Genomic DNA, 27,750 nt, shown 5'->3' on the forward strand with positions numbered 1-27,750 from the left:
GGTTATCTCCAGAAGAAGCTGACAGGCTGCCATTTTCAGTGCAAAAGGACAACAACATTTGGTAGGATTCACAGTGCCTAGGAGAAAATATTTCTATGGTGAGCAGGGAGATTATACATAATCTGGAACCAAAAGGTGATGGACATTTCCACATATGAGGCACAATGCAAGCTACACTGAAAAGGAGGAAACCCCAGACTTCTGTCTTTTCTGACTTTTCCTGCACTAAAAGGAACACAACAAACAAGTATCAGTCCAGGTATTTACCAGCCCATGCAATAGTACTAACACACTACAATGTAACAAAGTATATATTCTATTCTATTGGAGTAACACTGTAGTGTACTATGCACTATAGCATATATGATAGTATATTGTGGAGTGGTACCTACTAAACTACCACGATCTTAAAGCATTTTGTATAGGTCTCACTTAAAGCTAATGCAGGTTAAGAAGTAGATATCCTTCTTCCCCTTCACAGTTTTGCATTCAGTGAAATCTTCAGCAGTTCGAGAAAACAGCCCCTTTCAAATATAGGAAAAATTCTCAAACTACATAGTTATGACTAGCCAGTAAAGAGGTACTGTGCCTATTCTTAATTACTACCCTGACAACTGGAAAAGACAGCCTCCCTTGAAATCAGGCTTCTTTAGTTGCACAAAGAATCCAAGTGTTATTTAGATAATCAAGATAAAAAAACAAAATCAAATTGCTTAATCAAATTATGCATTCAAATGCTTATCCTAAAGCAGCGTGGGGAAGGGAAGAGGGATTACTGAAATAGTAACATTTTGTCTCAACTGAGTCTGAACAATCAGCTTCAGAAATCCTACACTTTGTAACCCATCTAATGGCATTCAAAGCTTGAAAAGTAGAAGGATTTTTCAACACTTGATCAACTCAAAAATACTATTTAGGATAACGGACAGCAAAAAAAAGCAAATAAAAGAATTGGTTGTGACAACAACAACTAGTCACATCCATTTTTAATATGCCTGATATTATCGTCTACACACATGTCAGAGAGACTCGTGTTTTCACCTGTTTTCCCCCACGAATGAGCTAGTTACTTTTTGCAAAGAAGCAGTCCAAACCAAACAAGTAAGAGGACACTGCAGGATGAGATAAAAGCAGATTAATTCTGTGATGCTTGCTAATTCTTCTCTACACATTAACAGTAATGAATTAAGGACTTTGTAGGGACTAAATCTGAACTGTCAAATACAGATGAGACATACAGCGCAACGGAATATCCAACTGCGTGTTTCATGCTCCTCAGTCTAGTCCTTACAGCATGAAGGGCAGTTGTTGAAAATCTCTGCCTTCAGATTCAGTTATTTTCAGACCTTGGCTTTCAGGAGGATACTTGAACTTTTAAACGGCTTTCTAGACCTCAACCTGTTCTGTCCATTTGCTTGTTTTAGGCCACCCTTTATAGCAGCTCCACACCCCTTGAACGCCCGGTATCAGTCACTCAGACACAGGAACGCAGCTGTTGATTTACAGTGCAGGAGAGGGAACATTTTGAGTACACCCTCCTCCTGCTTCAGAGGTATCTCCTAAAGGGCCAATGAAATATCCAGAACAGACACCCACACTCATGAAGCTGCTAATGCTGGCGCACCACATAGTGGCAGGGGTGAAGGTCTAGCTTAGGGATAATGCCTTCTCCGGAGATCATTTTGCAAAAATGCCATTGCACCGCTCCCACCTACTCCTCTCTACTCTAAAGTTGGCTTTTATGCAGTGATAAAGAACAAACCAAGAAACGCAGAAAAAGAAACAAGATATATAAAAAGTGCTAGCACACTACATTCAATGGTGAACAACAGTACATGTACACAGGAACCAGTACGTTACAGAACACATGTATATACAAATGGTGTCTGGAGAGGACATGTTTCTTACCACCTACACCACCATGTGTTTTGACTTAATTTATTTTGATTCACAGGGTTTGGTGTAGTTTTCATGCCTGTCTAGACTTTCAGAGTCAGTGATCTGTCACCCCCTCCCACCCTTATGTACACACAGGCACAAATGTGTGTTTTAGTCATCTTGTTATACAGATTTTCAATGATACCTTTTATACCCCTGTGGTATATTTCTACCTAAGAATCAGGCAAATATACTGAAGTCAAGATTTAAAAGCCTTTGGTAGCGCTATGCCAATTCACATCAGGTGAGGAGATGACTCTTCAGTCTTAAGAAACAAAAAAACAGCTGATCTTGCGCAAATATTTTGGCAGAAATAACTGGGAAGGAATATGAACCACTTTTAGCACTCAGGTGACAGCAAGACTCAAGAAACAAATTACTACCCTGCTTATAATTGCAGTTGCCAGTATACAGGAATTGCAACTCACTGCCATGTTTCCCCCCACATCCCCCTTCTTCCCTTCAAAGTCTTTCAGTGCTCCTCCCCATCTGTCATGTTGTACATCCAGGCACGGAAAGAACAGGGAAGGAAGCTGGGGTGAAGGTGAGGGACTGGGAAATACAGCTGAGTGGCAAGAGGATGAAAAGAGAAGAAAAATTAAGTGCTCCTAAAGCAGAGGTTCTTACAAGCGGGGGTTCTTGTAGTAAAGGGAGTCTCCTTACTGTCATCTAAAAAGTCTTCTTCCTCATCCTCCTTTCTCAGGCGCCTCTTGGTCTCCTCATCATAAATGAGGCCCAGCAGGTTGGCAGGGCTCTCACTCTCCGCATGGCACAGCTCATTGAGGCGGACACCAATTGCCTGCAGACAGGGAGAAACAGAAAGCACAAACCGGTGAGAATTTCAGCCCAACCCTGGTGGTCAAGGGCTCGGCCCCGTGCAGGCTGTGGAGATGCTCTAGCCAGAATAGAATGTCCTGACTTAAGTTTCATTGTCTGTGAAGCGCAGTAGAGAAAGTGATGATAGAAGATTAACTGCTGCCAAACCCATAATTTATTTCCCCCTTTTCTTTTCCAAACGGTGCCAACTTTCAGAATAAAAAATTTTTGCAGATTTGGTTAAATCCCAAAACATCCCAACCCAAACCAGCACATAATAGGCAGGAGGAGATTAGATCATTATTTTGTATGAATTTCTCCCATTTTTCTTTCTCCCCTTGAAATACACATTCCAGATTTTTGCTAAGTCTTTCCACTGAGAATGTGTGTATTCAAGGCTGATTGCCAGCATCATTATCAGAACGTAAACAGCCCTCATAGTACTGTCAGCAAGCTACAGATCAGGGTGTGTTAGCAAGAAGAATGCTTTCCTGGCAATACACTTCATAGCTCTTAAGGATTTTCTTTGCTACAGGTAGGTGAAGAGAACACAGACAAGTATGTAAAACTATGTGAGATAGGAAATGTGTTTAATTACAGAGTTTTCGTCAGCACTTGCCATTTGGCCTTCTTGGTTTTAGTATAGCTTCCGAGAAAGATACTGAAGAGCATTTCTGGATCTTCCACAAGTCAGAACTGATGGTCACACCAGCACTATAATTTTCCCGTCTTAGCTGAAGTGACGCAGAAAAACATTAACAGTTACTTATTACAACTGTTCTTCCTCACTACTAAGCAGTTCCTGTGGAATCCAGGAAGAATGAAGAGGGTAGACTTTGCTACACAAAGAGAATAAGGTGGTATTGGTGTGGTTTGCAAGCTGATCCAAATAACTGCCCATCTCAGCTGCACATTACTGAATAAAAACTCCACGTCTCAATTTTTTTTACCCTTTCATGCTTCAGGCATTTAAAGGAAGAAACGTTCTGCATGCCTCTTGTAGTCCATCCTAATATTAAGGCAATCATACATAATCCCACAGCTTCCTACCTAATGAGGACTGAATTCCTAATGTGTTATTTTCCAGCAGAGAGCATGCCACTCTTTAAAAGAACATGTCTCTTAAAAGAAACAGCCAAAGGAAGTGACAGGCTAACCTGATCAGAATAGATTTAACACTGTATTCTTTAAAATGACAGCATAACAAGTGAGATTGCTTGATTCCATTGGCTTATCACCATTATGGCAGTCTAAATCCTACCTCACTTGGAAGGGGTTTACTGCTGTTAGTCTCTGATGTCAGGGAGACTGAATTAAAGGAGTTGGGTGGGCAAAAAAGGTTTTACATTCATTCTCAGTCTCACTAACCTTTGATAATAGCACCGTATATCACAATAAGTGAGCAATGACAGACAAGCTAGGATGCATAATTAGCACAAATTTCCCGCCCTATTTACTGAAAACCATACCAAAGCAGAACAAGTCCTCAGTGCAGTTTCTTTTCTCTTTGTCCAAGAATCTTCCTTCCAGAGTGCAGCTCTGCTGCTACCAACCAGCAAGGATGGTGTGCCCTACTGTTGACAAGCATCCAGTAGCATGGAGGCAGAGATGGGTTGGGCAAGGAACCTCATCTTCTTGGTACTGAAGCTGCTTCGGAACTATGTGAGTGCACAGCCCCTGATGCCGATAGTGCCACAGTTAAATGGGCAGGTTAACACACAGAAACAGCAAGATGTTCTACAGCAGGTGCCCATATTACAGTGCTGGTCTTGGCAACCCTAGGGTAATGGTTGGACTTGATCTGAAAGGTCTTTTCCAACCTGGTTGATTCTATGATTACAGCAACAGAAAGCTGTCTCTCCTCACAGTTCAGCTTATCTGGTTGGAACCTGGCCAGAACTAACAAAAGCAGCTGCCTGAGGAGCACAGCTCGGTGCCAGAGGACCAGCCTTGCCCAGCATTTAACATAAAGGACAGAAAGGAACTGCACCTCAGCAGTACTAGGTGCAGACCAATCCTGAAGCATGAGTCTGTTTGGGGACCAGTGATGCTGTGGGTAACTATGCTGTCCTAGCCTCCAGTGAGAAGAAACAGAAATATGACTAAGCAGCAGGACACCTTGCAGTAAAAAGAGAAGAAATTTGCACTGTAAAGACTACTCCATCTTCTCCTGCCTTAAAGTAAAGGTAAGGCCTTTCCCTTCTTGGATGTTCCTAAGCAGCTGGCAAACACACACCATTCCTAGCTTGGACATAAGGGTGAAAAGAATGATGCTATGTTGCCTGCCATCACATGTGACCTTGCATCATGCAGTGATACTTTAACATTTTGAAAAGAAAATCTTCCTGGACTTTTTCCAGCATAGGCTGTTTCAGTTTCTAAAACTGGCAGCTGAGGGAGTACCTAAATGGCATCTAATAGCTTGCTCCCATTTTTGTCATAATATGAAAATAAAAGGAATGTCTGGAAGTATAGAGTCTGCAAACAGAGATGGATAGCCATGACTGTCAGCAGTGTATGCAAAAATAATAGGACTGTGTAATCCTATGTTCTTCATTTGGAATCCACAAAGGTTTTAGGCTAAGGTGGTGACTTCATTGAATATAGAAGCAAATGCATTCGCGCTATATACTTTTTCAAGGATCTTGGTATTTGTGCTCTTATAGTCACCTGCGTTTGAGACATAACAGAGAGTAGGGTGCCCAGCTAGCATTCCCTAAGTTAGATTCAGAAATGGAAGGAGTAGGGCTGCCAAGAGACAAAGCTTATTAGCTTGGGTGCTCACACCCAAGATGTGTTCTCATCCTGGGCTGTGGGCCTACAGTGTGCTCCACTGAGATGTATGCGATGGTTTAACCTAGGAGAATATGGGTCAGTAAGGCTGTTTTGGCATGGCTTATGTAAATACCCCAAGACTGTAGAATATGTGGTTTTCAAACACCCCCAAGCTTTGGATTTTATGTCTGGGATTTCTTTCTTTCTTTTTTTTTATTTTTTCTGGATCATGATGTTCACTGTAAAAATCTTTCATTTTGTGAAAAGAGGTGAGAAGCACAAAGCTCACTTCCACATAGACATGTATCTGTAACAGGCACCACAGAGGTCAAAGGAACTTCTCACACTGTTTTGTGAAATGACTTGCACCGAGTGTCAGACCTTCAGCAGGTAAACCCTAGTGGCTTTCCAAAGACACTGACAGCACCCAACTGCTACAGGGTAACTGCTAGTTCATGGATGGAAAGAGACTGCAATCAAATAAAACTTGAAAGAGCTAAGCTCAAGACAGTTCTTTAGATGACATGTAGTAGCCCTGTAGAATTCCTTGCCAAAGAACGATGGGTGCTAACAGTTGGTATGGGTGTAAAGAGACTGAATAACTATGTCGAAGAGAAATCCATTACGAAATATACAGCACCACATCTAGCTCAAGCAGCCCTGGGCTAAAAATATTTGGAAGCTTGAAAAAAGCATGTAGTATCACACACCCTGCTCTTACTCTTCCAAGGCATTCACATGTGACAAGAAACAGGAAAGGGGACCAAATGGATCCTCTGAGGGAATCCTCAGAGTGAGGGGACACTGCTACCTCCTAACAAAGTCTGTCTCCATTAGAAGAAGAGCTGATCCTGGCAGGCTGTGAAGTGCAAGTTGGAAAGGAGACTTAGGAGTCCCCATTTCACCAGAACTGAAATTCTGTACAAGATCCAATTACCTTTACATTTTGGTATAGTTCTTAACATAAGTAGAAGAGAAACAAACACTTACATCTCCCCACTGGTAGAAGAGCTTAGCTGCATTCCACTGCAGCTTCTGGTTCCTTTTGTTGCCCACAATAGGAGAACGTCCACGGGACAGACCTTTCTTAGTAATGTTTACGTGGTGGCCCTTCATCCACTCGGGCCAGTTGCCACGATTGCAGCGGTGAACGAAGCGCGCACACTCCAGGAACAGGGCTGCTCTTGCCACTACAGGAGCCTCCTGAAACGTTTGCAAAAATCACCTTAAATACAAACACACTGAAAACCTCCCTGCCCATTAGAGGATTCTGTGCTTTAATCAACTGCTTTGCAAGCTTGTCGTGGAGTCACACAGACTGAGCAACCTCTCCATCAAAATCTGAAACCAGGATCTCTGCCAACAGTCTCACCTCTCGAGCTAATGAAACCAAAGCTCAACAGTGAAGAGTTATACTTAGTCCAACCACTAGAGGGGGAGAGAGAGCCGCATAATAAACTCAGCAACAACCTCGTACCAGCAGCTCTCTGTAGCGCTTTCTTTCAGAAACCACGGAACTGCCAAAAAGCAGAAGCGTGCATCTGACACTGTTCCTGGAGGAATGAGACAAGTTTTCTTTTCACCTTTGCTAGTGAGGCTGCAAATATTCCAGGTGCAGATAGCAGCATGGCCACATGAATCCCGGAATTTGTCTTGTTAAGTTCTCCTTGTGCATCTTGGGGGTGGAAGCATGAATGAAGGCTTGCTGAAACTAGGAAGAATGCTACTTTGCACTTAAAACAAGGAGATACGGAGACTGAACTCCATTACTGGCATAAGTCAATGAAATTTTGGTGGCCTAACTTCAATGGCCTTAGGAAGCATCAGACAATTTAGTAGTGAAATAACATCAGGAAGCTGTGTTTTGAAGTGGTTGACTATTTTTCAGAGGAAAATCCTCCTGCCCCCAGCTTGGAAGAGCACTTTTCTTTAATGAGAGAAATTACATTGAGTGTTTCTTAGTTTGTATTAAATCACCCAGCAAGATCCATGTTAGACCAATAAAGAATGCTTCTGAAACTCTCAAAGATGGTCAAAAATGGGTGTTGTAATTCGTTTCCAAAGAGTAGCTTAGACTCAGGAACAAGCTTTCTTCCCAGCAGTCTACAACCGTGCAAAAATAACATCTTTACAGACATCCAAAGTGACTAAAAGCAAATGGTTCTCCTAATTTCCATTCCATTTCCCCCTCTCTTCCTACAGTTTTCACAAGCAAAATCCCCTGCAGCCAGCAGTTTGTGAATCTCAGAGTATAACAATGTCCACAATTTACTTTGAAACAGGGATTTCACAGAGCACAAACATGTATATTCCACATCTTTAGATGCTGACAACTTTAATGAGATAATTTAAACAGATCAGCATCTTCTTTTAAGGGAAGGTTCCTCATCTGCAGTCCATGAATAACAGGCAAGTCCTGAGACCATGGAATATAGTCTGTGGAACATTATTAAATAGTGCCTCCAATCAGTGGTTTAATCTAAAGCTGAAAGCAAGATGTTCTGGACCAATGTTCTAGAAGTTTGGGAATTGACTTAAGAAATTCTGTGCTGCAGCTGAACTCAGAGCCAGAAATGACCACCAACAGGACTGAGAAAAAGTCAGGCCTTTAAGAGGACATTAAAAAATTAATGTTTTGTCCACACTAACAAGAAAACACACATTAACTTCTTCCTTGCCATGATACCCTGTTGCAGCTTTTTGCTCATATTTTATTCAAACATTGGAAGAAACCAGCAATCTTTCTTTCAGCAATTCTCTTGAATAAGAACATTAAAGCTGGCCCAGTGTTCTGACAAGGAAGGCACAAATCTGAAGCCAGACATTCACTGACAACCAGAAACAAAACTAAAATCTAGCACCTGGAACCACCACTATGAACCATTTGTTGCTCACATGCAATATGGAACACAGAATAGTTGAGGATTTTATTCCTCTAGTCTCATGGAGTAAAACCTTTGCCATGGAGATATACATGAAAAGATGAAGCCCCAACCTTGTCCTCCTGCTGTTTCAGTTCACCAGTGGTAAAGCCATGATTTCTTAGCATACAGGAATCTTGGAAAGATGTGTTGTAAACATCATAGAAGCACTCAACTATTATAACTAAAGGAGGATATGTAGGATGGGGCGGGGGGGAAGGGGAGGAACAGACGTTTCAAATTAAAAATCACTGAAAACACCTCCTGCATGAAGGAGGAGGCACAAGCTCCTGATTGCTTACCTGAGGCTCAGAGAAACCTGAAGCAGCAGCAAGAGAAAGATGAAGATGTGACAGAATGGACAGGGATGGATTCACACCACAGAGAAACACATCACAAATGGAGAGAAATGAATCAGGCAGGTGATGCATAGCTGAAAAGAACACAAATTACCATGGTCACTGTCAAAAGTTAACACAGCAGCAATACTCTCACAAGCCTGCCCATGCTTTGGAAACTATTCACAAGTCCACTTGAAACACCAGACCTACTGTATCGCTTTGTCTTTTGAAAATTGTTCTTGTACTGTGTAAGTTGATATCAGTAAGAATCCACCATTTTCCTAACAAAATTCCAAGTAGTCCCACTGGAGCTTTCCAACAGACAACCTGATCAATACTAACAACAGTAAAAGCAATGACCTGGCTGGGAGGTAACAAATACAGAATGGATTTGGAATTTTACAGCATCACATTACTGTTCAAGTAAAGCTGATTCTGCAGAGGTTTATAACTGCAAAGCATTTAAGTCCAGTTTTGTTTTCAAGGACAATGAATTCTGTAAGACTAATCAACCAGTGGTAATCTCTTGTGCCCTTCCTTATGCTCCACAAGGCACTTGGAGCAAAAAATTCATTTGCACTTGTCTCTTCAAGGAAAAAAGGGCAAAATAGCAACAATCTACTTTTAAGAGTAAACAAAGTAAATTTAAGTACTGTCAAAAGATGCTGACTGGACAGCTCTGCTTTGTCTAGCCACAAGGTAAGTCTGGCACGAGAAGCAGCTTAGCAGGTATATGAAGACAGGTCATGAACAAATTATTAACCAGTGTCCTGGAGAATTGCCTCAAAAACCTTAGTTCAAATCTCTCTGATTATATCTAAAAATAGTCAAGAACAATCCACGACAGAGCTCTTTGTTCCTGTTCCCAGTCATCTACTCTGGGGACCTGTTTGGAGCAATCTCTGATTTCCTTCTAGGTCATATGCCCTCCTATGGACAAGTATTCCTGCTATGGAAACAGGGACATGGGAACAACAGAGGCCACCTAAGACCCTGGCTGATGTGAAGTCAGGATACTAGCAAGTATTCTTGCAGTTTGGACTCTGCTTCTGCCGTTCCAATACTTAGTAGGTCCTCTCCAACTCAATCCTGCCATAAAGCAGTGCCACTATGGCATTTCAACAAGGACAAGAGATTTACATGTTAGAACACATCAGCTCACACATCTTACTGGAGAAATGTACTGGTGATAGGTGTCACATTGCTGAACTGGCTGAAGGAAAGCTTGTATTTCCCCCATGGGAGTCATTTACATTAGTGCAGTTAGGATACTTTATCTAACATCTTTATACAACAGCAGTTTATTACAACCCTCACAGAAACTTGACGACAGACTGAAATATCATATTACTTGCCCTTCAACTTCCAAAATTTCTTTAAAAAAAGGAGAGAAAATTAACTTCATTCTTGCCAAGTCTGGCTTTAAGCTGGTGACCAAAGGATTAAACTGTCTGCAACATATTACCAATTGCCACTGAATGTTTGCAAAGCCAGAAATTGATTATACTTGTACAAAATTCAGTCAAGGATGGACACTGCTTCCAGGAAAATATGTTAACTATAAAGTTACTAAACCTAAGGCAACACTCAGTTTAAAACAAATTACTACCTGCATAAGGATGCAGCCTTTGCTTCCCTGTTCCAGATTCTTTAAATCACTGTGGCCAACCTGTATAAACATCCAGGCTGATCAAAGCTCTTCAAATTGGTATATGAATGGAATTTCAAAATCTGCATGAAAAAGCAGGCTCGAAAAGTTTGTGAAAGAACTGAAACTGGAGCTGTTTGCCTTTCATTTTTTAAAGGTTGCCACAGCAACTAGGCTGGGTAAAATTACTTAAGAAGCTTTTAATTTGCATCCAACTTGATTCAAACTATTACTTCAGAAGCCTGAAAACAGAAGTTAAAAAAGTAGAGTTTTCTGTTGGGTGTGCTCTACTGACATAAAATGTGGGAACTTTCCACAACAGCATACATTGCCATTGAGCAATACAGTAAGGTGACAAGCTGTCATCTTTTGATACCTGCAGCGCATGTCACTTCTTAACTTCCATAGATCTCTAACACTTTGTACACAAAATGCCAGCTGAGCAGAGACTCCCAAGTCTGTGATTAGAACAAGGCTTCTTTCATCTCTACCTACAGACCTTCTAGAACTTCTGTTACCAAAGCCTTCTGCATCAGTCAGTGGAAAGGAACAGGGTCAAACTCTACTTTATAAAAGCCAGCTCTGGAAGTCAGAACAGACATCTTCAAACGGACCACTCTGACTGGTAGTTTTCAGTTGACTTCAGACGTGGGCACTGAGTAAGTTGGTAGCTTAAGCATTTGGCAAATTAAAAGCCAAGACATTTACAGGCAATAAGGACGTAACTGCCAACCCCTGTTTTATCATCTGAGTTTTTAGTACACACAGTAGTGCATCCCCAGAAGGATCTTAGTGATGTACTTGTCAGCAACGTGCTCCTTCCTGCCCATGTGCCCTACGTTCCCTGTGTTTGTTTAGAATTCACGATGGGGTGGCAGCCTGGCAGGCTTGAAGAATGAAGTTGTCTTTGTGCAGCACACTCAGCAGAAGTGATTATCTCCCCCCGCCACCTTCACAGCCCACTTGCAACCCTGAGTGGCAGGAACCACTTCTGACTGTGACAGCATGAGATAGGCTCTCCTATCAGCCACTGCTTCCATGGCTCCCAGCCAGAGGGACAACAATGGAAGAGTGGGAGCTAGTGAAGAGATCGCCTGTCTACTGGAAGGTGGACAGGGACCAGTCCAAACAGTAGAGCTAGATGTGGACTGATGGCAACAGCGACTTTGGGCCAGTATTAATGCAGACTTGCTTGAATCTGCAGCTTAAGGGTGCAAGGGTAAGAAGAAGGTATAAAGGAGTGGTGCACATAGGGATGTAACAACCCTACAACTAGGAAGCTGACACAACAGCACAGCTCAGGGCATAGCAGTAGCAGAATGGGAGATTCCATGAGCATGGCATCTCCAGCAGCAAGGAAAAAAACTGAATATGAGCACAAATGGCAGGACAGTCAGAGGTGAGGTAGCAAGTGGGAAGACAAAAGGATAGAGAGCACATAGATGCTCTGACAGCAGTGGATTTCAATCTTCTTCAGTTTGCAGACATCCAAGCACTTACAGAAAGAAGAGCAGCACTGTGCAGAGAAGTTACTAATAACTGGCTTTTCATAGCTGTATTTGTCACACTCTTGTGCTTGTCACATAAGCACCTCAGAGAGCCCTGCTGGCCCATGAACCACAGGCTGAAGGCCACTGCTTTAGAAATGGAAAGGACTGTTAAAAAACCAGCAGCTGCAGGGAAAAAGAGAGAGGCAGAAGAGACACTCATGAGGCACAGAACTGTGTCACTTCAGTGATTTGGATCTGCAAATTTGCAGTATCTGCATTTAAAACCATGCACACTCTGCCATTCGACAATTTTTACACTGTGGTGATTCAGTGCTGTATTTGTAACTCTGTCAGAACTCCTGAGTGGAATTCCTATGCCTCTCCAGGAAGTTAGCCAGTCTTCAATCCTTATTCTTTACATTATAATTGACACTAGGACCAGAAGCAGGATGGCTGTGGGTAAAATCTGAAGTCTGATAACAAAAGCTTTGCATTGGCAATAATCTGGTTATGGGAAGCCATATAATAAAAAAAATAAATCAATTTTGCCTGCATTTTCAGCCAGCCACAGGTGTTAAAACTCCATCTAATAACAGCACCACCAGCTGGCACTGCTGTCAGGCTTTACCTGCTTTCTGTGCGGGCATGAACAGCATTAGTGAATGGCAATGGACCACCACTTACACACGTGCTCTCATTCAGCAGGTAAAAATACACCAGTGAAGGACTTACAAGATCCAGGGCAGCTGCCAAAATGGAGGCATCAGGGATAGTGCCTGGTTCACAGCAGTTCAGGAGAAACTGGAAGCGCTTCATGCCCTGGCGGATTGCTCCCAGGTTCACAACGTTCTTGGATTTTCCTCCTTCTTGGTTGGAGGTCAAGTGATCATCAAAGCTATGGCAACCTAAAGAGGCAGAGAGTACAGAGGGGATGCAGGGAGGGGTAGGGAGAAGGGAACACTGTCTCTCACCAATAGAAAAAGTGGAACAAAAATCCTGATGAGTACAGTCTTGGCCTAAAGCCCTTCCTCAACTATGCACTACCTTGAAGATAACAGGAACATTTTTATAAGACTCATGACTTTCATGAAATAGGCCTAGAGCAAGCCTGATTCTGCTCCTGATAATACTGATGTCTGCCCAAAACAATTCCACTATACTCAGTGTGGAAGCTCAGGATCTACTCCAGCATAGGTGAACCAGGATATGGTCCTTCCTCCCCACCTCTTCAAATCATCTTACTTACTGTTTTTCCTGAATAATCTACTTCTCTATTGCCTCTAAGTTTACCTTAAGAGGAAGCATGTTTACCTTAAGAGGAAGCATGCATAAACCTTACCCCTCAGGTATCAACTTAGCAATACATCATCTACTAGGAGAGAAACAAAGAGTAGCAAATATTGGAAATGTTCTATGCACAAATCAAGTACTGTCCTTTTCTTAGGCATGTATCTTCTGCAATTACCAGAAGAGCCAAAGTGAGACTGGACTCAACTCCTAGGTATCATTATCATTCCAGCCTCTCTCCCTTGAAGAGCACTCTTTGGGATGGAGAGCTCCCTAAGAAGAGTTCCTTTTGAAAAGGAAGCCAGCACCATGCTCCAGGGCTTCTTTCAAGCATGATTTTAAACTCCATGTATAGAGTTCACACGATAAATCAACTAATCCCACTACCAATTGGACTGAACACCTCTGAATGCAGAAGACCATTATGCAGTTGGTAGCCAGAGCTGAGAGAGTGGTAGAAAGACACAGAAGAGAAATCAGGAAGTAGTTTCAAGGGCATGGTGGCTTGTTTAAACAAGACTAGTCAGCTTCTGGGAGTCTTTATCCATAATACTTTGTTTATATGTGAAAGTACAAAAGTTTACAGAATACTGAAGAATAAAGCACAAGAAGAGAACACCAAATGGAGAATTCAAGACTGAGTTTAAACAGATTTGAAAGACAAGTGGCAAAATGTCAGTTCTACAGAACTTTGTGACTTCTCCTTCCTCAGGAAAGAATGGCTGAAACTCAAAGTCCCTTTGGAATTGTATTCTCCTGAATTACCTGGAAAGAACTTATGTACCACAAACAGTAGTCACAAGAGAAAATGACAATGTAGGTCTTCAGTTTTCCCCGGAAAACAGAAGTATATCAAAGTTCAACAGATTTCTTTACAACTGTGGCTTTTCTCTCTCCAATGAAGCTGTACATAGTTTCCCAGTAAACAAAATGTTCCTATGTTGAGAAATACTTCATCAAAATAGAACAAACAAAGTAGAAAACAGGAAGAACACTTACATAAATGAGCAGACACAAATACCCTTTTCTTCCAACTCTTCCTGTTTCCTTATAGCCTGTAGCAGGCTATCTGAGCATTCCATGTAACACTAACTTATCTGAGGTACACACAAATGTTTTCCTACTCAGGGCCCTATTAAAGCTTTGCCTGTATGAGATAAAGAACAGCAACTTGGCTTTCTGATACAGAAAAGCACATCTAAGGCCTTTCCCTAACCCCCACCACAAAGATCTAGCAGAGACTTTGTCCATCTGGGCTCAGTCTGTCACTGCAGCCCTTTGCAGTCCCAGGCTTGCACTTTGTTGAAGCTTTGCAAGAGAATCCATTAAAGGCAGCTGATGACCATCCTCCACTATGCTCATCCTGGAGTAGCCTTGATGTAAGCAGTGGAGTCCTCCCTGGCTTAATGCTAGTGTGACTCAGCCTTGCAGGAAGATCTCGCCCAGTGAGCAGAGACCATTGCCTAACCTAGGAGGACCCTAGATGACCAAGCTCCCACACTCACAGTTGCTTCTTGTGCAAATGCAAGATTACCCCTTGGAGTAAGCACGTGCTGGGGTCTGCTTGTGCAGCTGTGCCCTGAACACCCTGGCAACTTCTGTGGTCGCTTGCCATGTCTTCAGGAAGTGCCTGAAGGAATGTTAAGGGTCTCCTGTAACCATACTGTAACTCACTTCTATACGTATGCTTCTTAGTATGGGTAAAAAGAGCACTAATAAAAACATTTCGCTATGCATGAATGTGCAAATATATGTGTATATATATGTATACATATGCACACATACAGATACACACACACGTATGCTTTACATACATATCCAACACAGAATTTCCAGTGGTCTAGACGATGTATCACGATGAAGATTACAATTAATAAATGATGTAACAAATTATTCTATGTTTATTGGTTTTTGGTTTTGTTTGCTTTTTGGTTTTTTTTTTTTAACTGCAATCTATTTCTCCTCTCTGTTTTCTTTTAAATTTGGTCTACTATGTTAAAAACCCCAAAAACACAAGAGGAAACACCATATGGAAAAAGCATGAGCAAAGTAAATGCATAGCATCATGAATGACAAGAATGGGAAGGCAGAACTAGGTTCCAAAACAATGCCTTAGGGTCAGACTCAAGGGATTTAATACTATGCCCATCCTTCAACAGGCAACTCTCTTGTCCACAAGCACATAAAACCTGCTGATCTTTACGGAAGATACAGAAGCACTGGAAATTTCTACTGTGTTACGAACTGTCCCACCCTGAAAAGGCCTCACATCAATTGCACTTTGCACATGCGAGTACATATACACACAGGCATGTACAACTACTCTAGTATTTTTGCTAATGGTATGTAGCTTACCATACCATTGCATACCAGTGATGCTTGTGGACATGGTGATACTGTGATACAGCCTTAACTGTCATACTTTGCCTTAGAAACTCAAAATACCCTCCCTTTGCTTCAATAGGGATCGGCCAATGACCCAACCCTCCCCATCTGCATCACTGGACAGTTTGCTTGTTTCTCATACTAACAGGCAAGGGGTCTGTCTTTAACTCACTGCATCACTTTTATCATGATATTTCTAATGCATGCATATGTTAAAACCAAACATGTGTCATGTACATCTCTCGCTGCCATGTAAAAGATGTTTTAAGTTCTCTTCATTAATTACATAAACTCTGATGTTACTCACAGAAGACTGAAGAATGGGCTACACTTCCAAAGCTCGAAAAGCCAATACTAATGTGTCATCTGAGTTTTTTTATAAACATAAGATGTGCCATACATACTGAACAAGACTTCTGATGCTCACAGGGCCAAGAACAAATCAGTGTCATGAACAAATCAAGAATACGGGCACTCCAGGCAGAAGCAAACTCACAGTGGAATAAAATCAGCATTAGCAAGATGAAAAAAAACCCCAATTCCTACAAGAAAATATGAAGGACATCTCACATGAGCACTGTCAAACAGCTGTGGCAGTCTTCTATAAAGTCTCACTGTTCCTCAGTTATTTGTTCCCAGTGAGGACTGGGAGAAAATGTGGTGGAAGCATTTCACACCTACTTCAGGTCACAGTAGTGGATGAAGAAAATAACGCAGTTCCTTCCACCGTGGGAATACTCACCTTCAGCTACCAAGCTACAGCAAGCTGCTAGGCTCATCTATTCTCCTAAAGGAATGATACTCTTCACCTTTTTAAATCTCCTATTTGAAAACCACCACCGGTGTTTCTGCAGTGGCAGAATGATGACCATTTTACACTGGCAAGATCTGCTCCTACTTTGCTAGAATCACTTGCCTGAACAATACCTTACATGCATTACACTGCAGGTCTGGGACAGATGATGGTGAAAAAGACGTACAATGCAGTGTCAAAGGGTAACATCAGAAAATAAAAACCATAATGCCAGAGGATGTAACTTACTGTAAAGCTACAGAAACCATGGTGAAAAAGAAAATCTACTCCTTTTTGTGTGTTTTTGGGAGTCAGGTTGGGTTTTCTTCAAAAAAAAGAAAAAAAGTAACAGAACATCAAGATATAAGGTTGTCTCCCTGACAACAAGGATGAGCTCTGGGCTGAGGACATGAGCATGTGAATGACTGCATGACATTCTAAAACAGAGTATATCATGACCTTCTATTATTCATAAAGGCACTTTTCAAACGTTGCTGCTTTTGAGAATACACTGCAATTAAACATACTTCTGTGGAAAGGAAAAGTAGTGTTGTTGTTATGATGCTGTGTGCTAGGAAAAAGGGACCGCATCCCTAACAAATGGTATGCAGACACTAGACATGCAAACACAGAAGAAAAGAGATAATTATAACAAGGTTTGTGCAGGGTTTGCCATTTCTGGGCTGGTCTTTGCTAGAACTGTCAAATGGTCACAAACTGGGAGGGAGAGGGGAGAAAAAAAAACAACAAACAAAAAACCTGATGGAACACCCATTGTTATATTAGGCAATGACAGATTTACACACCTAATTTTGAACTGAATAAGTGCTTTGAAGCAAGCATTAATTTTTAAGTGTATTGATCAAATTCAATTTGATTTTAAAAGGCCGAATGTTGCATTTTTAGAATTTATTTGATTTTTTTAAAGAAAATTGACTTTACTAGATTTTTTCTTTTTTTTTTTTTTTTCTAAATTAAAACAAAAGAAAGAAGGAAGGGAAAGAAAACAGTTACAAAGACTAAAAAGTTGGAGAAGGCTAGAATGGATACAAAACCTATGGAAAAAGCAGGAAAAAAGGGAAAGGAGTGAAACACAGAAAGAAAGAGATTTTAAAAAAATAAAAAAGTTTAAAGGAAATTAAAAAAGGAGACGAGAACCCTGATTTCTAACCATCTTTTTCTTCTGTGTGATGAAGCTTGGATGGGTGTCTTCGGCAGGTGCGCCATTTACCAAGACGCTTGAAGAAATTCTCCTCTTCATCTCGCCCGTTGTCCAGGCCACCTCCTGGCCCCCCTCCTTCTGACAGCTTCACTGCACTGGTAAACTTCACCTGTGCAAAGACAAAGGGCCAGGTGAGGTTGTGGCATATCACTGTCCCTCGGTCTTCCTTGCTTAGCCATAAAGCAGCTACAGAAGGGCTGTAGCACAGTGGATCCCCATAGCAACACAAGTGGGTCTGCACAGATTTACGTACGCTGAAGCACTTCATCTTTTAAGCTTTCTGCTTAAAGGATTGGTCTTTCGCAAGAGGCTATAAAAGCACAAAGAAAGAAGGAGAAGTGTGACCAACAATTAAACCTTAAGCATGTTGACAGAGCCTGCATTTCTCTCTCAGTAAATTAAAGCAGACTGACAAGTACAGTGTTGGTTAGGTTTAACCCAACCTTCACCATGAGCCACAAAAGTCCAGTATAAAATTTCCATGGCACTTTGCTCTGAAGATTCTATGACCAAGTCTGATTGGCTGCAGTGTTCTTGATGAGTAGAATGTTTCCTTGGACAGATAAAACCAGACAGATCCTGCCCTTCCAAGTTCTCTGCAATCCAGCCTGACACATTTATTTACCTTGGAACTCTGCCTGATGAAAGACAGACGGTCAACAGAGCTGATATCTAGGAGATCTTCCACCCCGTCAGCCAGGCCAGAGAGGGAGGAGCGCTTCAGCCAGTTCCCTGTTGCAGAATAAGCCACTCAGGACAACTCTGAAAATGCTTCCAAGCAGAATCTATTTACTAGCAACTGCAGCATATTTCTCCAAAGTGGACAAGCTAGGGTATGGGAAGGTGGAAGGAAAGGAGAAGGCAACCTTTTCATGTTACACCTATTAACCACTATGCATGGCCAGGCCTGGGACTTGTAAACAATATATTCTTTATCTGTCAAATTCTATGTGGAATATTTCTCTTCTACAGAGAACAATGGCTGTGAGACACAGATTCTATAACCTATTTTGCCACAGATATCCTCTGGTACCTTTGGCATATTGCTTACAATTCCCTTCTCCCCAGTTCCCCATCTGTAAAATGGAGAGCAGCATTTCCCAGCTTCCCTTGGGAGAATATACAATATACTTGGACAATAAGGAACTTGTTGCAATATTTCTTAAGACAGATATATCTGTGTTTCTCTGCACATGCAATATGTATATAGAACAGGAAGAGACATACATTTACCTATGGGGAGTTTGAGTTTCTTTCGAAGGGAGATTCGTCGGGAACGGGAGCGGGAACGCCTGTCTGTGGTGGTCCCAGAGTGAGCAGTGGTACACTCGGACGTGTCCTGCTCAGACTGACTACTGGTATCACTTGCTGCACTCTGTGACTTGAACATCTTTCGCCAGAAGTCCTTGCGTCCCAGAACAGCCCCTTGGATTTGCTCATCACTGGAAGAAAAGGGATGCAAAGCGTGAACTGCCTTTCAGTGAAGTCTGGATGCTCAGGGGAATGAGGCCTCCCTCCCACAGCCCCCTCCTAACCTTTCTATTCTTTAAAGATGTTTAATTTTGAATTCCAAACATGCTTTTCCTATTGGGGCATAATCAAGTTCGACAACATGCTCAGTATTGTTCAAGGCACAAAATAACCATCTTCTCTACCCTGAGACACTCGCCCACTGAACAGATCATTCCAATTTTTAGTTCTTATACATGAAAAAGAAATCATCTTCTTTAGGTCAAAATAATCCATGCTGATAAGACTATACTGGTGCTTTCTATAAGCAGGTGTACTGGAGGGCTTTTGGACATCACGACAGCCATTTGTGAACCTGCTGGGGTCACAGTTCTCATTAAGGTGCTGGAATGGGGACAGCATATTTTCCTATACGCTTGAGCTCTCCCATGACTATGGCAGGGCTCAGAGCAGAACAGCTTACTGCAATTCCGGAGAGCTGTAAAGGGGTTTGTGTTACCCCTGCCGTCTCAGTAACAGCGAGACTTTGCAGGCTCAGTTAATGGAGGAGAATACAGAATATAGAGCTCTGAGCCCTTGTGCAATGCCTTCATACAGTGCACCTCAAAGCACTTTAACAAAACAGATGGGTATTCAGAGGCACAGCGAAGTTAAATGACTCGTATGAAGTTATTAGGGACCAGTGGCCATTTATAACATCGATTAAATTTACTTCAGTATTAAATGGCTGAACTCTTTGGACAATAGAGGCTTCAAACATGCAATGCCTACAGCAGGTCAATTTGCTCATTACGAAAACTGATAAAGCACCTGTGCTGATATGGGAAATACACCAATCTTTGGAGAGTACATGCCCAAGATAAGTCAGGAATGGGCTGGCTCTTGCAAGGCAGTAAATAACTTAGCAACAATTTGGAAGTTGAAAAGTAATAGAATCATCCCCCAGAAGTACCAACAAAGCATGGAGAACAGCTGTGATGACTTCTCTGAGGACTTAACAGTCTACTGGTGGCTATGGTAGTACGAGATGCTGACACATCTACTGCATGGTGATTTAAAAACCTCTGCTGGTTCCCATCGAAATCAGGGTTGGTCCAGTTGGCAGGATTGAAGATTGGCATTACGTGGATTTTAACAGTCGCTCCTGAACAGACACTCAATGCATCTGTTGTACCATCCAAAGAGGTAAGTCCTTGCAGTCCTGCCCATCTGTACTAACCCAAGAAGGAAGCTACTGACAATAACAGGCGAAACAACTCAATATTTACTTACTGTTCTGGAGTTTGCATTGGGCGGCTGGAGATGTAACTACGGCACTCATCAGGGGCAGCTGATGCCTGGCCTTTGTCAATGATGACACTTCCCACCTCAGATCTACACACACAATATAAATCATCAGCTAAAGTGAATGGATGGCCCATCTCATGATCATCCCATAGCTGTATGACATGGAAACCAGCACTGCTGAGCTGCTTTAGATTTGTACCCTCTTTATCAATTTACTGCCTCTATATATAATCATTCAAGAAAGTCATCACCTCTTAGAAGCAAAGCCAAGGCTTTTAGGAGTTTTGCAACTTTCTTAATCCTTCTGCCCAACATTTTAATATGACACGCCTCAAAGCACCAGAGAAAATTTATTTTTGATAAAGCAGCATGGCAGGATTAGATTTCTTCTGGGACTTGTTTTGCATACCAGGGTTTACCTGTCAGATTAATAACACTAAGGATGTGATGCATGAAAAGCTACATCCACACGGCGTTTTGGGATTGACACTATGCTTCTTACTTTTCTTAAGGTTTCCTTCTCCCACAGTTTCCATTGCACTGTCCTCTTAGGCCGCCTGTATGAGAGTTAGGTTAACACTTTCTGCTGCAAATCTATTACTGTCTCAGTTCATTAAATTTTAAAGGAGACTGCTGCCACAGTACAGTTCTGTACATCAAGAACTGACATACGTTATCAAGATATGACAGCCCTCAGACTTTCTACATTTGTGTTCAGTGCATGCAGTCATACAGCCATGTGCAGGTCATTTCCCTTCTCCCTCCTACACACCCACCTTTTGCTCCCAGAAGGTTTTGGCTCTTGCTCCGTTTCCTCTGGTTTTTTTCCTGGTGTTAACTTTTCAGCACTGTCTAAGAGGGCACTGAGCGCCACTCTCCGAAACACATTCCCATGAGCTTCCTTGATAAACTGGACCAGTTGTCGGATGTCGCAGTACAAGCCCTGAGTACGAAGACATCATGGAAATGAAACAATTCAGTCTGCAGCTTGTGAGAAAGAAGTAAGTATCAGTCATTTCTAAGGTACTTCAGCAGGCCATTACTGTCTCTGGCTGTTGTGTGATATACTCTCCATCTGCAGCATTTGTGTTCTGGCTGGGGTCAAAAGCTGGAAACTCTATTTTGTGCACTCAGAAGAAGCAGACAGTGAGAAGCACTATTGTTAGGGAACATGCTCTGTAATGGGCTACAGCAGATGTAGAGGTATCAGAGGTCAAAACAGCTGCAAGATGAGGGAGCTGCAAAGATGACTTAAAGCCTGGTTTACCCCATTCATCTAGCCCCAAAATCATAGAAGGCATGAAAAAGTTAAGGGGAGAGGGGGAAGTGCAAAAACTTGCATGTTATGTTTCAAAACCAGTGGGTGTCTTGGGATTTTACTTAATTATTTTAGAGCTTTACATCATGGGAAGAAAGAGGAATGACTCACTCATTCCTCAACCTACTCATACACTCAAGGCTGGTTTTAGTTCTGAACATTCATATGCATCTGTGATGTGACAAATCACCTCTGTATCTGAGGGCAAGGGAATGGAGGGAACAGTTTTACAGGACCTGATTTTTGATCTGTGAACTATTCTACAAGATCTTGGGTTATTCCTAAAATTCCCAGCTAGGAACTGCACAGCCAGCTTTCAACAACAAAAACCACCCAAGCAAACATATAATTGGATCTGTATACTGATTAAGGCTTTTATTTCATAAGATATGGAACACAAGATCGACTTTACAGAGTGACACAACAACGGGAAATCCTCATATATGCTCTGTGTGCTATGTTCTCTATATAGGCACAGATGATGGTGCTGTGCTTAAAGGTACACACTAACTAAAACAGGGTCCAGAAAGACATACAATTTGTAAGGAAAATTTACAAATCTAGGTCCAGTAACAACACGTTTTTCTGCATCCCACCACATCTCTGCTGAAAAACATTCCAAAGAAGGAATATCCACAGGAAAAGAAAACTTGGACAAACTATCCTGCTGGTTTAAAATGCTACTGTTTTCCTTCTTCCTCTCCCTTCCCTTCATGAAGGAGTATTGTCCTTTTAGCTGGGCTTCAGTGCCTCTACAGTGCTGCTGTATGGATGGAGCTCAAGAGTGCTTCTTGGTTGCTTCCATAAGGAATGCTATTTTCTAATAATAAAGGAGGTGTTTTGAAATTAGCTGCTAGATTCTGCACCAGTTTGGAAGAAGAGAGCTCACATCATCCATTCTACTGACTGCTCTAGGAAGACAGCACATAGGCAGCAAGCAGCAGCACTTTACTTTCCTCCAGATATTTGGTAAATGGAATGTTTGTCTAAACCTTGGGCACATGTACCAAATAGCTGTTGAGTTACCTGTGGCACTTACCCTGCCACAGGCATGTCCTTAACCACATAAACTGGCTTTAACTTTGCTAGAAGTTGATTTATGCTGGCTGTGGTCTTGTTCATTAATCCCTTGCTCCAGACTATGCTACTAATCCACTTGGAAGCAAAACAAAACACAACACAGAAGCTGCTTGAACAGAGAGACTAATGCAATTCAGCGGGCACAACTTTCATCCTGGCTAAGCCCCCAGGTTCCAAGGCAGAAATATAAGGAGGGCATCGCATTTGTATCATGTTTCAACTGTGACTGCATAGCTTGCTACACTCTAGGGATTTGGCTAAACTGAACCAATTCTTCATTGTAAAGCCCCACTGGCAACACTCAAGTGAAACAGTAACTTTGTTAACATGAAATCAAGTGCTTACCAGGTTTTCTGGGCTGTGCAGTTCATGTGTAGTGGAAGCACAGCGAGTGATCAACGACTTGAACATGGCACTCACAATAATACCTTCTACACTCTGAGCTGTAGACTTGTTGTCCACTGTGGTGAAGTTATTCCCAAATCCAGCTTTGTCTGTGAAATTCAAGTACAAGCAAGCCTCATTGTTAGAAATGGTTTAAAAAAGATGGCTTAAAAACACCTATAAAGGGATTCATATACATGGGCAAGCCACCACCTAATATATTATGCTCAGTACTCACAATCCCACACCAAGCAGAAGGGACGGTTAAAATAAATGACACAAATGAAATATTCCAGAAATTAGAGTATGAAAAAGAACTGAAACAATCAGGACCACTCTTTTATCCGCATCTTAGAGAATGTACAGAGTAAGACATAAAATAAGAACAATACCTCCAGCTTTGCTATTTACTGTTCTAAAGGACAAGAGATGTTTGATTAAGCTGCTAAGTGACAACACCCATGAAAAAGAAGTCTTTTGCACTACAGGAATGCTGGTTTTGCAAGAGGCACAAGGTGACCCGAGCATTCAGAAAGAGTCAAAAAAGAATTACACATTTATAATAAGAACCATCCCAGCTTGATTAGGTGAGAGAAAAGCCTTTCAAAAGCTGCGTGAGCTGCCACGCTTCAAAGCGTGAGCCTGTCAATACTTGATGACTACTTGGGGAAACAGCCTTGGACATCTTCACAAAAGCCTGCTATAGAATATTTTTGATGCTTTCTTTGAAATGCCTGGGATCAGAGGTAGGCAAATAGACTAGTCAGACTCACCAAGTGCTTCAGAGGAGCTATTCCTCCTCTGCAAACAGTCATCATTAATGGAGCAATAGTTAACCAAACAAAAATTAAAAGTTTGGTCATTCTAATAGCACCTCGAATATTTTTTCCTAGCCTAAAACAAAAATAAAACATATATATATATACATAGAAACACATGCGCACACACACTTGTAACTGCAGGCATGTGCATCTGTGTGTTCATGTTCTTCTTTATTCAATCTGTTCTTGCTATTTACTGTCTCACCTGAGGCACCACAGAAGGTTTTAATGCTCAATTATATCTCCATTCAGAATAAACCCTGGATTAAACAGGCCATTCCAGCTGGTGCCTGCACACGTCATGAAGCAGAAACCTTCCTGCATGAGGCACAGTTGAATGAAAATATTTCCACTGAAAAGCCATGAGCAACAGGTATGAATCAAAAGAGTGGCCTTCAATTTCAGGTGCACTGGGTGATATGAGATCACTGGGTGGTCAAATCAGAAGAGATCCAGCTCCTCTGACCCACTGTGGCTGAGGATACACTACATTCTGAGTATAGTAATTCACCTTTTTCTTTTTAAAGGAAAAGGGCATGTTTTTTTTCTAATGGTACAGTTTAGGAATATTCAAGTGAGAGTTTTTGATGCCAGCTATACTTACTGTCAGTGACTGGCTCCATGCAGAATCCCAGTAAAGCATGCAGGAAATCCACCACATTATTGAGGGAATCCCTGTTCACGTAGTCCCTCATGGTCTGCCGGAACTGCATCTTATCCAGTTTGTACAGCTTTGTGAGGCAGTTTTGAGCCTGCAATGATATCCATCACATCAAAGTACACGTTTGAGTTTTGCTAAGAGGAGCAGGGTACTTTTTGTTCTTGCTTAGGCAGTGCTTTGCTGTGCTGTCTAAAGTAACTCCCCTAGGAGCTAGAAGGTTCAGGTCCTGTAAAACAGAGGACAGGTTTGCCTCTGAAGCCAGCAAGAGGCAGTGTACCGGTATGGGTGCCACTGTTTGGAAGGGGTGGTGAAGTCACTGCCAGTCATGCCTCAAGGCCTCTCCTCCTCTCCAGGACCCCAAGGTAGAACCTCACTGAATATGAATGAAGGAGGACTGTCCCATCTCAGTCACACTTATTGCCTTGGTGAAAAAGGTTCTTAGCTTCGGGCATTTTCAGCCTCTTGCTCAGACCCAACCTATTTGATGCACCTATACCCAGTGACCAATTTATATCATGCAAAAAATTAGCTTTTTATTGAAAAGCTGTTAATTAGAAGTTAACTTCTTATCACAGGTATCCATCCTACTGGGACCCCATGCATGCTGGAGTTAGAGAACTTGAACTATCAGCTCTATGGCAAACATGAACTCTCCTGTTACCTACAATAGGGGGCTTAAGTTTCCAGTAAACTCAGACATGTGATTGTCCATGCAGTCAAGACAAATGGTGCATGCAAAGCAGTTTGGCCAGACAAATGCACAGAAGATGCAGCAGACTTAGACGTGGAGGAAAATCTCTTCCAGTAAAGACCTCAATTCAGTAAGTCTGATAAGAACCTTGGCTCCAAGAGACCTATTCATTTATGTTTAATGTTATGCATAGGCCTAAATGTTTTTCTGGCTCAGCTCCAACACAACATAAAAGCCTACCCATCATTCTGATGACTATGCTATGTGTTCAACCAGTGCTCTCTGTAGAACCTTTCTACTGTTGCCACTGGGACTCTCTTAACCCCATCTGTCCCACTGTGTCCAGAACTAACGTTACTGCTTCAGTCTCCCCAGTACCCAGGAGTCCGGTTAAGAGAAGAATGCTGCATGGTGCAGAGGCAGCCAATCCATCTCTAAGCCACCTAGCTCAGATCCCAGAACCAAGTTATAAGCTCTGTCGGCATGGCCCAGGCTAAACAAAGCCACGGAGAAGCACTTGGCTCCCACCTACGCCAGTGTGAATTCTCATTAGTCATCAAAAATGCTCCCTGCTGCAAGCACAGAAAGCAAGGAGGAGGCATGTGCTGGAGAAAGCCTTTGAAGGGCTCCCATCTGACAGGGCATTGGGCTGACCTCAGGGACTCAAACTTCTAGATGAAGTGAGATTCCTGGGCTACATCCTGGGCACTTTCCACTGCTTCAACTTGAGCAGAACCAAAAATCTAAAGAATCAACAGTGGCCGTCCACCCTGCCCCTTCAAGAGGGCATGAGTCTTCTAATCCCTTGCAGCACACTAGCATGCCTGCAAGCATAGTGCACTCCAACTATCAGGAGCTGATGGAGCAGCCCAGCAGCGACCAGTCACAAGCACCAATGGGAAAGGTGGCCATAACTACACTTCAGACTTCTGGATTTAGGTATGCAACCCAAAATAGCTGCACCTCTTATAAACAGCATACTCTGTTGGGGTACTGCCAATGTGAAAAAATACTTATACCAGCTCACACAGGGGATTTGCTCCTATTTGTTTGTCCCTTCCCAGACAACCCATTCACTTGTGTGGTCAGATGCACCCTGGGCCTCAGGTGCACTCTTAGCAAGCCCCAGGGGCTAGAAGATAACATCCACAGCTGCAAATCTGCTCTGGCTGGGCTGCACCACAGTCTGTGAGCTGGGGCAAAGAGCAATACATTTACTGTCAATACAGAGAAAGCTACAGAGGGGCAGACAGCACTCTCAGCAGCTGATGTCAAAAGTACAGGGGGACACTATAATGAGCTGTAATTCTCTTACATTCTCCCGGAATACCTGGTGTCTCAGGCGATCTCCGGAGAGCCCTCGGTGTCCTTCTCCACAACCATAGGCACATCCCAGGGACTTCACAATTTTGATGAGCATTGTGAGTGCCAGCCTATGGGTGCTGACAGATGGGCCTTCATCCTGAGGGTTACAGAGAGAAAGACAGTGTGAAACCACAGCACAACCACTAGTATTTTCCTAGTACTTTACTTTTAACAAATTGCTGTCCATTTCTCCTCTCAGACACTCCATTAATGAGTTGTTACTCTTGAAATGTTTACTCCAATTATTTTTCAAGCTTAGGGACCAGCCCCCTCCTTTTCCTCTCCCCTCAAAAAGCCATGCTGTGAAATGCACAGCCCCATGCAAATTGCTATGAATACCACTCAGCACTTACTTGAAAGAATTCCACTTGGGAAACCAGAGAACTGGCTTTCTTGAGCACGAAAACAAGCATCTTTTTAAAATGTCTTAGGTATTATGCTACTATGAATGAGAAGTTTGGAGGTCAGCAACAGCATCTTTTGGCCAATTCTCATAGCAATAATGAAAATTTTATGATTTCTGGACTTCAAAGAAAAGAAACTGCTCACACACTGGATTCTGGCTTTCCTTATAACTTATTAATAATAACCCCCCTCCAAAATCATTGTGATTGAGGATTTCAGGCCCTTTGATGAGATACTGAAAATGTCCATGCAAGGCTCACAAACTGTGCTTTTGGCAGCTGCTTCGCTGTAGTTAAGGTGCTTGAATTTCCAAATAGATTTCTTCTGTGGAACCCCAACTGAGCACCAGAGTAAAACAAATTAATTTGTCGTTGTGGTGCAAAAGCAAAACCAAGGAGGGAAACCAGAAGGGCAGCTGCATACACACACACACTCCATCTTAACAGACCTTACAGTCCATTTGGGAATTGTATAAAAGGAAGCAAGACAAACCTTTTCTTGGTTTTTGTCATTCTTCTCATACGGCCCTCCTCCACCACCTCCATCGCTTCCACCTCCACCGCCTCCACCACTTCCACCACCTCCTTCTTCTCCTCCATCTCCAGCTCCACTAACTGGGGGAGCTCCAAATCCACAAGCTGCACTGCCAGAG

The 27,750-nt window shown here is 42.3% G+C and overlaps 1 protein-coding gene across 1 annotated transcript in view; it reads right to left on the reverse strand.

The window, feature by feature from the left end:
• The window catches only part of UNC80 (unc-80 homolog (C. elegans)), a gene marked incomplete at its 5' end in the record, with an annotated part of 118,213 nt that overhangs the window by 65,982 nt on the left and 24,481 nt on the right, over positions 1 to 27,750 (reverse strand). The window contains 13 exon segments of the mRNA XM_010019970.1: positions 1 to 77; positions 2,602 to 2,737; positions 6,520 to 6,732; positions 12,662 to 12,834; positions 17,626 to 17,725; positions 18,242 to 18,348; positions 18,850 to 19,058; positions 20,359 to 20,460; positions 21,150 to 21,316; positions 23,117 to 23,265; positions 24,581 to 24,728; positions 26,644 to 26,790; positions 27,591 to 27,750. The exon segment at positions 1 to 77 is cut by the window's left edge and continues 36 nt beyond it; the exon segment at positions 27,591 to 27,750 is cut by the window's right edge and continues 8 nt beyond it. Of these exon segments, the coding sequence (XP_010018272.1) occupies positions 1 to 77; positions 2,602 to 2,737; positions 6,520 to 6,732; positions 12,662 to 12,834; positions 17,626 to 17,725; positions 18,242 to 18,348; positions 18,850 to 19,058; positions 20,359 to 20,460; positions 21,150 to 21,316; positions 23,117 to 23,265; positions 24,581 to 24,728; positions 26,644 to 26,790; positions 27,591 to 27,750 (1,888 nt within the window).

The sequence above is a fragment of the Nestor notabilis genome, unplaced genomic scaffold (genome assembly GCF_000696875.1).
Source record: "Nestor notabilis isolate BGI_N333 unplaced genomic scaffold, ASM69687v1 scaffold11598, whole genome shotgun sequence".
NCBI lineage: Eukaryota > Metazoa > Chordata > Aves > Psittaciformes > Psittacidae > Nestor > Nestor notabilis.